The 16,393-nt window shown below is 43.0% G+C and overlaps 1 protein-coding gene across 4 annotated transcripts in view; it reads left to right on the top strand.

Moving 5' to 3' along the window:
* The window catches only part of lnx2b (ligand of numb-protein X 2b), a 29,666-nt gene extending 13,878 nt beyond the window's left edge, over positions 1 to 15,788 (top strand). For all 4 annotated transcript variants that reach the window (XM_088989831.1, XM_088989830.1, XM_088989832.1 and 1 more), the window contains exons 4-10: positions 1,901 to 2,100; positions 3,411 to 3,815; positions 4,413 to 4,544; positions 7,796 to 7,970; positions 8,192 to 8,435; positions 8,764 to 8,922; positions 14,525 to 15,788. In XM_088989831.1, the coding sequence (XP_088845957.1) occupies positions 1,901 to 2,100; positions 3,411 to 3,815; positions 4,413 to 4,544; positions 7,796 to 7,970; positions 8,192 to 8,435; positions 8,764 to 8,922; positions 14,525 to 14,660 (1,451 nt within the window). In that variant the 3' untranslated portion in view covers positions 14,661 to 15,788. The remainder of the gene's footprint in view (positions 1 to 1,900; positions 2,101 to 3,410; positions 3,816 to 4,412; positions 4,545 to 7,795; positions 7,971 to 8,191; positions 8,436 to 8,763; positions 8,923 to 14,524) is intronic.
* Positions 15,789 to 16,393: the final 605 nt, after the last annotated feature.

Raw genomic sequence — 16,393 nt, 5'->3', positions numbered from 1 at the left:
TCGATATAACGAGACTTTACTGTATTTGAATCATATTCATAACTGGATGTGTAACAAGAAAGCATTTTCTCCGAATCTGAAGCCATTGTTTTGATTCTCGAGCAATGCAAGACATCTTGGCGTGACGTCACGGACTGGGGGTGGGACTTTCTGAAAATGCCCAATTCGCAGCTCCATTTTTTGCAGATTTTGGACACGAAGTTATTTTTATTGATGTTTTGCATTTGACTAAAAATATCATACTGCGTATTTTGGGTATTTTAGATGCTATAAAATGTTTTTCTGATGTCAGTTAGGAAACAAAAAAGTGATGTCTGTTGTCCTTTAAACACAATTCAAAATGTTCACTCTGACTCTTGAAAGTATTCATTGGTGTCTGTTTCCACTCCCACATGAAAATGACACAAAAAATGAGGCTATGGTTTAACATCACTTTGAAGAGGAGATGAAGAAAACTATCTCATGGCTCTCGAAATAACTTGCCTAACAGGCATGCTTCAGGATATTTGTCGCTCCTAGTTCAAGTTTAATGTCAAACTAAAACACCTCGAGAATCAAACATACTGTCTTATTTCAACAACAAAATATCCAACCAAACCACAAAACCAAAGGCTGCTACTTTAATGCTAACAATTCGAAACACCATAGCTAACAGAAACTAGTTTTTCTGAGACAGGAATCGTAAACATTCAAACTGCAATTTTAAGAGCAGAATTACACACTATAAAAGAAGAAGATTCAGTTATTCAAGCACCAAAATCTTCATGCAACATACGTATCGTGTTTGCTTGATGGCACCATGCATGGACAGGCTAACGGATATACACACCAACTGTCATTTCTGAATAATTGTCAAGATGACTAACTGGTAAGCATTGTGTATTGCTTCATTGTGATCTGTGTGACTACATGTGGAAGTCCTCCACTCGTCAATGTTTGTTTTATCTATCTCTACGCCACAAAGTTGAACATCACGTGTGTCATCCTCTGTTGACACAGCGTTATGTCATAGATTCAAAAGCAATGGCCTTTCACTTCATTTCAATACAGGTATCAGTAGAAACATAGGGTCGTTGATTTTTTCCCATCCTTATCAGTGATAAGCTATTTTTACATTCCTATCAATGATAAGACACAATCTACAGTACAGTGCTAAACTTCAATGGATACACCGCGCACGTTTGTTGGACAACCTTGAGTATACTTTCAGAATCGATATTCGTTCTTGCTTTCATTAAGAAATGATGTGGAAGTTACTTTGGGTTTCATCTCAATAAATTTGAATACTGAAGGGGAAAGAAGAAGAGTGTAAAAGACTTTCAAATTCAAATGAGGTAACTCAAAACAAATTCACTTCAAAGATCAAAATATCTGATGCATTTTTCATGTATTGTTTTCCAAAGTTACTGTATTTTGATGATTATAGCCTTTGGCTATCTCATGAAATTGGAATATTGGGAATAAAAGAAAAACATGTTTTATCCTCTGAAAAGTGTTTTCTGATTGGTTTGATGAGCTATGTAAACATTTTGTGTTTCACAGTTTAAATACATTGACTTTTACCAATACTGTTGATACTCTCCTGAATGTTGAAAACCTCCAAACTCAATATGGCTTTGGAGTTTTTCTATGTAACGTTTGCAAAGTGTTTGTCACCATTTCCAATCATGTGAGTATGATATCATTTTGACAGGATAATACATAGCACGCAAGTAGATATCACATAACTTGTCCCTGTATTCATAATAATTTGTAACAATGTGCAGCTGAAGATCTGCTGTGATGAAACGTAATTGTGAATGCATAGTACCATACATCTTTTATCTATAATCATCAAATATGAAATGGTATTTAAAATGGCGGAAAGGTATTTCATGACGGTTCTCGTCCTCATTGCCAGACAACACGCCGCTGCGCTCCAGCCTGGTGTCCGAGTCAAATGTAGTGGAGCTCTTCAGAGAGGAGGCGGATGAAGAGCTCGGCCTGCGCATCGTTGGAGGCAAAGACACGCCGCTGGGAAACATCGTCATCCAAGAGATTGTACGCGACTCGCAAGCCGCTCGCGATGGCCGACTGGCGCCCGGAGATCACATCTTGGAGGTGAGAGGGTGTGGAGACTTTTTCACTTTGGCGTCACGTGTATTCTTTCTTGCCTGTCAGACTATTTCTTCCCCTGGGAGCACCACTAGTCAACAAACCCTCCCGTGTTATTTATCCAAGGCAGAGCACGTTTTTATCATTTTTTTCCGTTAAGGTCAGCAGTAGTCACTCATGTTCTGCCAGCTAGAAGTATCCTTTTGTTGATACTCATTGTGAGAAGGTCTACGATTGAAAAGCATTAATTCACACATACATGTAGTTTTGGAAAATCAGAACTTGCGACTCATTTCAATATATTTTTGAGGCAAACAAATCGGACTTCATTTGATTTATAAAGTTATAAGTGTAGCTTAGCCATTTAAATGATTACAATCTATCAATCCATACATCTATTTTTTGATTATATGTTCTCGTTTGGGTCATGCATGAGCTTATGTCTTATCACATCCTGCCTTTGGATAAGTGGCAGGGTCAATTGCGTGGGAATGATATATAATCATTCATTCACATTCATAATGTGCAAAATCCGTCCACATCGGAATGGATTTGAACCAAACCGAACAGAAGAGTGAGGGTATTGTCCTTTTCCAAATTCCACCATGTTGTTTTCTCTTGAAACGTTCGAAAGTGTTTTCTAAAATAATGTGGATGCATTAGCAGTCAAAGGTAGAGAGGTCAGTTTTTTTTCTTCCAGACAAAGCTGCTTTTTATTAATGAAGCCCGATCTGTATTTACTAAATCAGCATCCTAACTGAAAAACATGACAATCCCCCCACCCCCCACCATACTGCCCCGACACACACACACCCATATCTAACTAAACTGAAACTTTGAAGCGGACCATGATATCTTCATGTGTATATATGTTCACAGTCGAGCAATGCAAGTACGATACTCTGCCCCCCAGTCCCCAGTTTTGTAAGGCTGCCTCTATACAGCAGGGAATGTGAAGGCAGATATTCAAGATAAACTGGTTTGATCTCCATGGTAACAAGGCGTGGTTACTACCAGCAGGCGTGAGCATCTCAGGTCTACTTGTGGCTGATGTCACTGATTGACAAAATGTTGTATAGAGCTATTTCTTTGGCACGGAGGCTGAAGCTAAAACTAGTTATGCAAGTATTTTATTATATAGGGCAAGGTGAAGACATTTTAATATCATCCTTGCGGGGGGAAAACAGCTTCAACAATTTTAGCCATCTATGTCCCTTGAAATGGAAAACAATCAAAATCTGGAGGAATTGTTCCAAACATTGCTGTAGTGTACCACCTGATGTACACACACCTTCATTGTACTGTCACATTTTCAGGTGAACGACATAAGCCTTGCATCCATCCCTCACGCTCGGGCTGTTGCCGTGCTACGCCAGCCTTCCCTCGTCAGGCTCACCGTCATGCAGGAGAAAGGTTTCAAACCCAAGGAGGCGCGCTCCGATCAGCACCCCGTCTTGCCCGGCACCACCCACGGCAACGCGGGCCCCCCTCAGAACTCCGGAACTGTACTGCAGGTGACATTGACCAAGAGTCAGCGCTCTGAACCACTCGGCATAAAGCTGATCCGCAAATCGGATGAGAGTGGCGTGTTCATCCTGGATCTGCTGTCGGGAGGGTTGGCGGCTAAAGATGGCAAACTGAAGAACAATGACAAAGTTTTGGCCATCAATGGACAGGACCTGAGGCACGGTACACCCGAGAGTGCTGCCCAGATCATCCAGGTATAGTTTCCCCCCCCTATTGTATTTCACAGTTCGTAGCTCCGCTATATTGCAAATTTTCTAAGCAAATATTTTTACATTATTATTTTTCTTTTTCAATGCTTTGCTGGATTGAAAAAGGGGAAAATATGGTTTTATTTAATCCTGCAAAGTAGAGCTGGTGAAGATTGGAGTTTTGAACATTTGAATTTGACATGCGTGACGACAAGGCTATTGGCAACAACAGCTTTGAATTGGTGCCTGAAATGATTATTTAAGTTATCAACAGGCTAATCAATTATAAAAAAGTATGTATGATGTGCAAACAAACGTATGATGTGCAAACAAATCTTTTACTTGAATATGTGTTATATATGTTATGTTATTTAAATGTGTTGATGCACCTTTAGCAGCATTTACAACCTCGAGTCTCAATGATGAGTGAATGTGTGAATGTGTAAAGCCATTACAGAAAGTGCACAAGTCAAATAAATGCTTTTAAATGCATAAGATCACATCAAAAAGGCATCTCAACAAAGTTCTGCATGCTTGATTTGCCTTTCCGAGAAAACATCTGCTTACTCTACCAGTAAGTGTAACACTGTTTTTGTTTTTCAGGCCAGTGAGGTACGCGTCAACTTTGTCGTCTACAGGCTGGCAGAGATTCAAGACGAAGGTGGACCACAAGGCCGAGTGGCCAGAAGGGTGCCTGAGCCACAATACTTCAGGCGGCGCTCTACGTACATGAAGGTACAGCGTAATGTACTTCCCGTACCTCACCTGAGTCTTGAATTGTTTACCCTCACATCAGATTTTTAAACATGTACAATGTGTATCATGGAAAACGATTTTTAACACCTTGAATATTTCTTAAATGTTAAAATAGCTAGTGTGAACTCAGATTTGACCACGTTGAACAGGTTTATATGATTTAGTTTACCGTTAACCAAGTAGTTCAACCAAAGTGAAGTGAAATGATGGGGCTGGAAAGGGTCTTCATGGCTGAGTTTCTTGTCCATGTACAAGGCTAGTGTCACGTTTTGCAAGGTGGTGAGGGCGGGTGCGGATCCCAAAAAGCAGGCAGGAGGGAGCAGGAGGTTGTTTGACAAGTTGTATTAAAATAAAGGTCAGCAGGAACAAAATGTAAAACATCAAAATCAACTGAACAGAAAAAATACAAAGTATCAAAAGAAGACCAAAAGTAAAAGTCTGCCAAGGTTAAACAAACACATGCCCAGCCATACACAATGCATGCAACAAACATACAGCAAACAATGAACCGACACCGGATGGTCGTGCCGGGTGTCCCTTTAAGTGTCAGTGATTAAAACGACCAGCACCTGCGAGGCTGCAGGCAGGGCTGACGTCGCTACCCGTTGTTCGCCAATCTGATCGGGACGACCAGCACCTGTGCAGGTGCAGGCGGGGCCGACAGCGCCCCCCGTTGGTCGCCAACCAGATCATGACAGCTAGTGGCCGCCATCTAAAATTATTTGTCTTATCCAACTTTGAACACTTCTTGATTATGTTCTGAAAGGCGCTTAGAAATGAAATGAAATGTATTATTATTATATGTTTTCCCTGTAGTTTAGATTTAGAGTAGGTGTATTTGAATGTTTCTTGGGTTAACGGCAGCCTAGTGGTCTCAGGCCACCACTTGACTATCCGGCTACCTGGCATGAACTGACACTGCTCCAACTGGACCACTACAAATTTCAGAACTAAATCCATTAAAATTAGCACTTTCTATAGTTCTTTTTTCCCCCAATAAATATCCACTTAAAATGATCAATGACATTTTTACCGTGCTGTTTTTATTTATTTTCACATCGAGTTTCTACTCAGAAGGGCTTGAAGACCAGATGAAGCTCAGAAATTTTCAAATATTGAATTAGATTTTTTACTGGGGGGAGTAATATTTTCCAGATAGCTTAAATAATACCGTACAAAGATCAAAACGATTAAAAAATAATTTAAATTTACCATATTGTATCACAAATATACATGGCCAGTGCTTGTTCTGACATGACCACCATAACATGCCCACAACCAAAAAGGCTCCATATAGGTTTCCCTGTTTATTTAGTGTATTTTCTGGTGTACAAGGCGCATCCAAAAGACTTAATTTTCTTCAAAAGATGACCCTGCACCTCATACGCCAGTGCGCCTTATATGTGAAGTCATATTGAGCAGGTCTCGCGACCACTGTCAGCAGCCACCGACTCCATTTCCCCCCTGTAGAAGAAGTAGTGCGCGATCCAAGCTGGGCTATACAGTATAAAACATAACCCCAGATTCTACTGTAGCGCCTTATAATGTGTGACTTTTATTTTTCATCATTATCCATCATGCCTTATACTCCGGTGTGCCTTATATACTGGAAAATAGGGTATATTATTTGGCAGACATGATGTAGTCATCTTTTTGTGCAATTAAAAAAAGATCCCTAAAAACATCAATTCTGCCTTTCTACCACAAAATCTATGCAGTGCAAGTCCATCAAACAACAGTGAAAGGTTTTCACTGTATCTTAGCCTGAAATATACGACACCTCATTGCTCCACAACATCTTCCAGATCGTCCCACTCTGACTTGCATTGCAGCGTGTATGTCCAGCTTCCTGTGACGCAAACACCGCGCCTCGTGGTGGTATCCAAAACAGGACATTGTTAGTGTTTACACAGCGTAAATGTTGTTCCATACAGCGTGAGCAGGAAGAATAGCAGCCCCCCAGCTGGGGGTGCAAAGCTTTTGAGAGCAGACACCTGCGTCACATCGCTGAGATGAAAGCGGCTGTGGAGGGCCTCCCTTCTGTCCTGATCAAAAGGCCCGGGGTGCTGCTCAGTCTGCCACCGCGGGGCCGCTGCCTTGTTGTTTTTTGGGCCCTACTTTCTTTGGGTGGCAGAGGATCAAAGTGGGTAACAGTTAGCTTTCGCCTGCAGAGTGGAGCCTTTTCGTCTTGCTGGGAGGGAAGGACCCCCCGCCGGGTGGAGGAAGAGGCCACGCCCCCCTCCCCCGAGGTTCCCTTCTGACAGTTTACAGTCTCCAGAGCGCAGCCAGGAGGCTGCCGGGAGCTGTGACTTTCCACACATCTTCTCCATTACGAGACACCAGTGTGGGAGCTCGCACGTCACCTCCATTTCGCGTGTTCCACATTTGTTACTGCCCGAGGCTTTTTAATGAAGGCAATTGTTCACAGTGATTGGCAGCACTATCTCATCCATGAATGTTAGCTGAAATGACAGTGATCCACAGATCTTAATCCACTCCTTCAAGCGTTAACTAAAGTAAAAATGTCATTGTTTGTTTTGAGCGGGATACACAGGTGGCATTGTAGCCACCTCTGCCTCATTTTAGGCTCCCTCGCTTCAAAAGGTCACCTAAAATGAGGCATAATAATAAATAATAATAATAATTATTATAATAACTATTATAATTATAATAATAATAATAAATTGTAATAAAATAATAATAAATAATAAAACCGGGGAAAAAAACAGATATTTTTTTAACAGCAACTATGGCCATTTGACATTTGGAAACATTTGGAAGTCACTGCTTAAAATCAGGCTTTTTTTCCGACTGATCTGTTGGACAACTTTTGATGATTTTCCATAATTTTACTTTTGTAACCAAATCAATCTTTACAGAAAAAATACTTTGTTTTTGAGTTTCAATGGTTAGAGACAATATCATACAGAATTATTCAATACAATTCAATGTGACCAAAGCTGTTGGAAAAAGGACACAAGTAAGCACGATGCTAAATGCAGGTTGACATCCGATAATCTTTTGTCAGAGTACCGGTGGTAGTAGTAGTAGTAGTAGTAGAATAGTAGTAGTAGTAGTACCGGAGTTGTTGTAAAAGCTGTTCAGACTATGATTTTTTTTATAGATGGTGTTTTGAAATTGGAAAGAAAGATTACACCTCCTTTGACATTTGATATCTATAAGGACTAAAATGAAATGCGTTCACTAAACGTGGTTGTGCAATCATACAGGACCCTCCTGGGGGGTTTTCCAGCCAAGAGAAGACGTTGAGCCTGAAAAAGGAGCCTCGACTTTCCCTGGGAATCACCATTGCTGGCGGACGAGACTGCCGCAGCCGCCTGCCAGTCTACATAACCAGCGTGCAGCCTGTCGGATGCCTGCATCGAGATGGCACCATCAAACGAGGTATACGGTGGTATACGATTCATTCCAGTGGAACCCTGCTTATGAGGAATTCAGTACTTATAAATCCATCTTTTTTTCCTGTGAAACCGATCACCATGGGTCATCAATTACACAGGACTTTGCAGTTTTCACTATTTACAGTGGTGCTTGGTTTCGACTTCCCAGCAAAGACATCTTCCTCCGCCCGCCAACTCTGTTCTAAATTCCCTGTGTGTCCTCAGGTGATGTTCTGCTGAGCATCAACGGTGTTGACTTGACGCAACTGACGTACAGCGAAGCCGTCTCTACGCTGAAGGCCCAGGCCGCTCAGTCCCAAGTGGCGCTCCGTGTCATCCAGACCATTTTTGAAGAGTCACAAGAGGACACCGAGACTGGTGGCAGGAACAGGTCAGATGGTGGAGAGAATGCACGGGAAGAAGCATTCAACTGGACGCCGCTGTGGACACGGTGGTTGGGCTTACCAAGGTACAACTTTTTTTTTCATTTAGGCTGGATTTTGTACTGTATACTGCATTGGTCAAGTGACACATTTCAAGTGGCATATTTGCAATATGCCGAGAATTAAAAAAACAGGGATTCTGCTCACTGTTGGCCTCTAATACATGTGACTGAAATTTTAACATGCAAGTTTGTTCAAAAAGGCAATTTGTTTTCTAACCTTTCTAACCAACGGGCATAATACACTCAGGTGTTGTGACTTGAGAGGTGTTTCTTTTCATCTGGTTCAAATTCTTCACTGTAGGACACATTTGGGGTGTACATTTTCCACTAACGTTACCGTTGTCATGTCAAGCCACATGCACTGGTGCCGCGACATCGTCCTACAGAAGAGCAACAATGAGAGCTGGGGTTTCAGCATCGTTGGAGGCTACGAGGAGAGTCGCGGCCAGCAGCCTTTCTTCATCAAGACCATCGTGCCAGGCACACCCGCTCACTTTGATGGACGCCTCAAGTACGTTATAGAGCAAGGGCTCTTAACCTTATTTTTTTAACCTCGAGACCAAATGTTTTGTGGCCCGATTATGTAGTTTACACGGTAGTGGTTTTGATGTAACTTGGGTTTCATAGACATTACACCAAAAAATAGAAGACACTTATTACCCAAACTTTGTCAAATATATCACATTTTACTTCACTGCCGGGTAAAAATCCAAAATAACTACTTTTCAAGAAGTAAAATAAAAATAAAAAAATCCCACATTGCCATCATTCGCCACCAACATCAACATTCCACCAATGCAAAAATCACATTCAGTCACTAATTTAAAAAAAAATCATGTTTTTATCATGTCGTCGATTATATTGGAAATGAGTACCACTCCTTGCGGATCACCTGAAAAGTCTGCCCAAGCTGCCCGGTCACTATTTTTAGAGCGATTCAAAATTTGAAATGCAGCTGTGCAAAATGGCAAATAATTACCTGTCAAAATACATGGAAGCTTTCACACAGGTGAAAAATTCAATTTTTCATTCTCCGAGCGAGCAAGACACAAGCACCCACCATTCAACGTCAAGCGATAGGAATACAATAAACTATTTTTATAACAATACTTAACCATATTTCTAAATGTGCAGCAAAACATGCTGAAAATATATGCAAGCGGCTTAGATACCATTTATATGAATGAGTGAGAGCGAGCCCCGCCATTCAATATGTCCCCATTTTTTCATATTAATACAAGCCCATTTCTTTCTGGAGAAACCTGCATCTTGACTAGCAAAAGTTTTACGTTACAACATGAGGAGCCTCAGAACGTCAGTAGCCAACTATCATTTTTTTCACGCTGGTCACACTCAAGACTGATTTGGAAGAGTCGTGAAGCTTATTTGATTGAAATCAAACTGCGCTTAAAACTTAATTAAAAAAAAGATTTTTTTTCAATAATATTTATTAAGACAGCTAAAGATCAAATGCAAATGTGCTGTACTTTATTTTTTTTTCATGTACTTGAGTTTTTTTTAGTTGTATTAACTCATTCACAAGGTTTTTTTGTCATTGTCACTCAAATTCCAGAACCCACAGAATATTGAGATTTAGGACGACATGAACAGTCAATGCAGCGTAAGAAACCTTGGACTCTCTTCTTTCATCAAAAAAAGTTATTTCCTGAATTATATGAGTCTGGAGTTATATGAGCTTGAAATGAGGGCAGCTGTCCAAAATACAATGCAATGCATGCACATCCATCTATCCATCCATCCATCCATCTTCTGCCGCTTATCTGGGGTCGGGTCGCGGGGGCAGCAGCTTCAGTAGGGAACTCCAGACTTCCCTCTCCCCAGCCACTTCTTCTAGCTCGTCCTGGCGGATCCTGAGGCGTTACCAGGCCAGCTGGGAGACATAGTCTCTCCAGCACTGTTCCACTGTTCCGCGGCCGGGACGAAAACCACAATGTTCCTCCTCAATCTGAGGCTCGACTTTCCGACGGACCCGCCCCTCTAGAACCCCTGAATAGACCTTTCCAGGGAGGCTGAGAAGTGTGCTCCCTCTGTAGTTGGAACATACCTTCCGGTCACCCTTTTCCCGGTCTGCCAATCCAGAGGCACTCTCCCCGATGACCACGCAATGTTGCAGAGACGTGTCAGCCAAGACAGCCCCACAACATCCAGAGCCTTGAGGAACTCCGGTCGGAGCTCATCCACCCCCCGGAGATTTGCCACCAAGGAGCTTGTTAACCACCTCGGTGACTTCAGCTACAGAGATCGGAGAGCCCACCTCGGAGGTCCCCAGACACTGCTTCCTCCAAGGAAGGCGAATTTCCTTGAAGCGGTCCGGAAGTCACCTTCCATAGCCTCACTGAACTCCTCCCATGCCTGTGTGTTTGCCTCGGCTGCATTCCGCTTGGCTAATCGATACCTGTCAGCTGTCTCAGGGGTCCCACAGGCTATATAGGCCCGACAGGACTCCTTCAGCTTTACGGTATCTCTTACTACTGGTGTCCACCAGCGAGTACGGGGGTTGCCGCCACGACAGGCACCAACCACCTTACGGCGACAACTCCGATTTGCCGCCTCAGCAAGGGAGGTACGGAACATGGTCCATTCGGACTCAATGTCCCCCACCTCCCCCGGGACATGTGTAAAGTTCTGCCGGAGGTGGGAGTTGAAACTCCTTCCATTCCCAACAAACCCTTACAACACGTTTGGGTCTGCCAGGTCGGACTGGCATCTTCCCCACCAACAGAGCCTACTCACCACCAGGTGGTGATCATTTGACAGCTCCGCACCTCTCTTCACTCGAGTGTCCAAAACATGAGGCCGCAAATCCGATGATACAACTATAAAGTCAATCATCGAACTGCGCCCAAGGGTGTCCTGGTGCCACGTACACATATGGATACCCTTATGTTTGAAGAAAGTGTTTGTTATGGACAATCCGTGTCGAGCACAGAAGTCCAATGACAAAACACCACTCCTGTTCTGATCAGGGGGGCCGTTCCTCCCAATCACGCCCCTCCAGGTCTCACTGTCATTGCCCACATGAGCATTGAAATCGCCCAGCAGAACAAGGGAGTCCCCAGGGGGAGCGCACCCCCTAAGGTCTCCAAAAAGGATGGGTACACTGAACTGCTGTTTGGTGCATATGCACAGACAACAGTCAGAACCCGTCCCCCCACCCGAAGGCGGAGGGAAGCAACCCTTTCGTCTACCGGGGTGAATGCCAACGTACAGGCGGCGAGCCGGGGGGCAATAAGTATGCCGACACCTGCTCTACGCCTCTCACCGTGGGCAACTCCAGAGTGGAAGAGAGTCCAACCCCTCTCGAGAGGGCTGGTACCGGGACCCAAGCTGTGTGTGGAGGCAAGCCCAACTATGTCTAGTCGGACGTTGTCGATCTCATGCACCAGCACGGGCTCCTTCCCTGTAAGTGAGGTGACGTTCCACGTCCCAAGAGCTAGCTTCTGCAGTCGAGGGTCGGACTGCCAGGGTCCCCGCCTTTGGCTTCCGCCCAGCTCACAATGCACCCGACCCCTCTGGCCCTTCCCATAGGTGGTGAGCCCTTGAGAAGGGGGACCCACGTTTCCTCTTCGGGCTGGGCCCGACCGGGTCCCATGGGTGTAGGCCCGGCCACCAGGCGCTCGCCAATGAGCCCCAACTCCAGGCCTGGCTCCAGAGAGGGGCCCCGGTGACCCACGTCCGGGCAAGGGAAAACCAAGTCCATTTCTGTTTTTCTTCATATAGGGTCTTCTGAGTCGTACTTTGTCTGGTCACTCACCCAGGACCTGTTTGCCATGGTGACCCTGCCAGGGCATAAAGCCCTAGACAACCTAGCTCAGGGGTGGGCAAACTTTTTGACTCGCGGGCCGCATTGGGTTCTAAAATTTGACAGAGGGGCCGGGCCAGGAGCATTTGGAGGGAGTGTTTGGGCCGGAAATACTCTGAACAAGTTATGTCCATAATTTATAAAATCACTTCAAATGACTTCGACTGAGCGTATTTTACAAAGATTCCACAGCATATAGCTATAGTTTACGTTTTAAGACTTGCGCTGAATATTCATGAAGTCTTGTTTTCGAGTTGATGACGATCCCCATGTGACGTCACGTTTGGACCGCCCCAGACCGAGAAAGCGACATACAATGCATTTTGGGTACTTTGTTTGGTCTGAAAACTTCGTGTTGATCAGTGTTGATGGTGAAATTAGAAAGAAAACACATAAATAACGCGATGGTGAATTGTTGTGTGTTGCACCAAGACAACTATTTGATATTCGCTGACATAAATTCCCAGCTGACAAATCAGCCCATTTCCAACAGAGCTTGGGCGCAATCTTCTGCATTTTCTGGGTGCTACATTGCTGTCATTGACGGATCGAATTGATATGGGAGGACTCCTTGAATCAATTGCAAACATTTATGCTTTCCTCTTTAGAACTATTTGAATCATATTCATAACTGGATGAGTAACAAGAAAACATCTTCTCCGAATCTGAAGCCATTGTTTTGATTCTCGATCAAAGGCAAGACGTCTTGGAGTGACGTCACGAACAGGGGGGTGGGACCTTCTGAAACTGACCATTTCCGGATTCATTTGAAGTCATTTTTAAAAAATGGTGCCGGTGCCTTTAAATGTAGTATGTACAAACCTCATAGCACAGTAAGAACACTACAACCCAATTTATTAACTGTCTTTCAAATGTGAAAAATATCCCTGATCAGTTAATAAATTTGTCTCAAGGAACATGGCGTTTACATACTATTTCGCAGATACTTGGAGGAGAAAATGGAAATAGATTAAAATAACATGCACTGTGATTTATCAAGATTGCGTCTGTTTTTAATAAGTTTCCATCGAAGGGGCAAAGTTAAAGAAATCCACATTTATTGAAAAAATGGAATCACTTTCAAAATTCAAAACATTATTACACAACGAAATATTCAAGCTCAATAATACCTACTTGTGTTAAATTCCGCCAAATCATAGATGGTTTGTCCTGACCGCGCGCTCAACAAACTCCTCACTGACGCCCTCGCCTACACGCACAAACAAAACACGAGTACCGTCGCCGAGCACACAAACATAGACCACCTGCAGTTGAAATTTGCATTCTCGGCACGGCAGCCAATCAGAAGCCTGCTTCTTTCTTCCACTTTCGCAAGCGTTATAAAGTCGTGCAATTGCATGTCATTTTCCAAAATAGATGCACAGAACCTCAGACCAGAAGAAAGATTCAAAAGAAGCTAACAACATATGTGACGCTAAAAACGTAAATTTACATTAAACCGTGACTGTAAAGTGTACGTGAGACTTATGAAAGGGGCTTAGTGGCTCGTAGGAAGCAATGCAAACGTTGCATTGTGCACCGCAGTGACAATCGACTACTGCAGCAAAATCTACGGCCATGCACATTTACCGTAAATTAAGCAAGGTGGCATTTGTAGTAGGTGCATTCTTGATTTAACAAAAAAACTTTATACTTTGTTACAATGTTTTTTTAATGTGATTAGTTGTCTCTTTGTGCTTCAAGTTGTGAAAAATGGGACAGGCGACTTTTTAGTTATCTGCCCTGTTGTTCGCTAACTTTTTGTCATGAGTTTTAGACACTGTTTGTACTATAATTTGGGCAAGTTCGGCGGGCCGGATTAAAAAGCCTAACGGGCCGTATGTGGCCCGCGGGCCGTAGTTTGCCCATGCCTGACCTAGCTCCTAGGATCATTGGGAAACACAAACCCCTCCACCACGGTAAGGTGACGACTCATGGAGAGGAGCAAAGCACTAACATGAAAAAAAAGGAAATGCTGCCCCCTTGTGGAAGGGACAAAAACATAGCCAGAAGTCTGGCCAGCGCTTTATCGGCACCCAGGCAAGAAAAAAAACAAAACCCTAACTAATTCGGGAATGGCGCTCAACATCATATTTTCAATTCCTGAATAAATTTGTGAATGGCAGTGAATGAGTTAATTTACACACTGTAATACAATATATTTGTTGTGTGTTTTTTTTAGCATATGCCATGACCATAACCGCATAAAAACTTTGCTGCATAATTTTGGACATTGCTCCTTTAGTCAGTTCTGTCGTTGGTTTCGGTCTGACCAATGTTTGTCTTCCAGGTGCGGTGACGAGATTGTGGCAGTGAACGGCGCCACAACGGTGGGCATGAACAACTCGTCGCTCATCCCCATGCTCAAGCTGCAGAAAAATAAAGTGACACTGACTGTGGTGTGCTGGCCCGGGAGTCTGGTCTAGCCAGCGGAGTCAATATGTGGTCAAAGCTACAGGTAACTTCCCCCCATGTGCCCATGTGCTTCCTCACATCTATACAGGTTGTCCCCCCCCCAAAAAAAAAATATATATATATATATATATATATATATATATATATATATATATATATATATATATATATTTTGGGGGGGGGGGTGAAAATGTAACGGCAATCAGCAATGATGTCCACCATCTTGGAGGGCTTTGACAATTTGGTGCACATTTTCTTGTTTTTTTTTATTAAAAGAAAGACGCAAACACACACTAGACCAGGGGTGTCAAACTCCGGTCCTCGAGGGCTGCTGTCCTACATTATTTTGCAAGTCCCCCTGTTGCAACACACCTGAGGACCAGAGTTTGACACCCCTGCACTAGACTGTTGCGATGAAGGATTTAATGTTGGCTGCTTGTGACCAAATCCGAACGACTCCTGACTATCATGTGTCATTGTTCACTTATGCTGCACTTTTTTTTCAAAGCCATCACAGTGAATACTTCTTTTAGATGGGGTGGGGGATGCTCGAACCACGTTGGACATCTTGACTGCCATCAAAATTGTGATGGTCTCCTTTCAATCACTGTTTTGTCCATTCCTTTGTATTTATTCCCATTTATGGCTACATCTCAATAAAGTGGAAAAGTCATTTATTTAGTTTAGTTTAAAAAAGTGAAACAACCATTACTGTATATAAGTTCGTTTGATGTGAAGAGATTTTTTCTCCTGATTTTCTTGTTTTTAATTTTGATGGTTATTGTTTTAAAAACCCCAAATTCTGCATCATCTCTAATGTAGAAGTTAAGAATCGGCCTTCTGAAAATTCTACTCCTTTGTTTTTAAAGAATCTGGAGAATGAGTGTGATTCACCAAATTCAGCTACTGCAATAAAGGGACGTTTCGACCATATAAATAGTTGATGCATCTGCATATGGTCATTGATAGATACGTTGCTCACTTGAATGTGATTTTACCCACTAAAAAAATTGCCCCCGCCCCTGGTTATGTCTTTTATATGGTGCAGAGTTTTCAGTTCTAAGTGGCTTTGATTCAGTGGTGCATTGATTGACACTCTTCTGTTATCTCTTTGGATACAATAAAAAGCACAGCAGTAACTGGTTGATGTTTATTGACTGGCGCACAGTGTTAAACAAATGTGTAATCAGCAGGACCTGGGTGAAACGACACACAACAGGATTGTGATTTGGTATGTAGAGTTTAAATTGGGGAGAGTAAGTAAACAAATGCTCTTATTGTGTCTGGACTGGATTATATCAACATTTTCTTGGGAGTAGGGCTCGGTGGTGGAGAGCAGACATCATCAATGGGCTGTCTAAAATGCAGCAATTAAATATCATGTATAAAGGTTTAGGGAGCGCTGACAGTTTGTATCCTGCCGTCTCACTTTGAACAGTGAATTATACAACACAAACACGAATATAGGTATTATTTTGACTCCACCACAAGAGCCTGACTGGAATAACCTGGCCGGTCAATGAGTGTAATGATACTTGATGTTATCAGGTTACAGGGCGCATGAAAGTTAGACAGCATTGGCTGGTTAACAGTCCCAACAAAATTGTTCCACATATTATACAGTCTGACCCCTAGTGGACAGAAACGCCAACTGTTAAACTTTACCTGCTCTTGTTCGGTTCCAGATGAGCAGAAAGTGTCGTGTAATGCAACCGTCTATTCCCTATAAATGTAGTTATGGGTT

Source organism: Hippocampus bargibanti, linkage group LG02, assembly GCF_051943395.1.
Source record: "Hippocampus bargibanti isolate YZ-2025 linkage group LG02, ASM5194339v1, whole genome shotgun sequence".
NCBI lineage: Eukaryota > Metazoa > Chordata > Actinopteri > Syngnathiformes > Syngnathidae > Hippocampus > Hippocampus bargibanti.
Note: the sequence above shows the minus strand (reverse complement) of the source record. Positions and strands in the feature narration are given on the sequence as shown.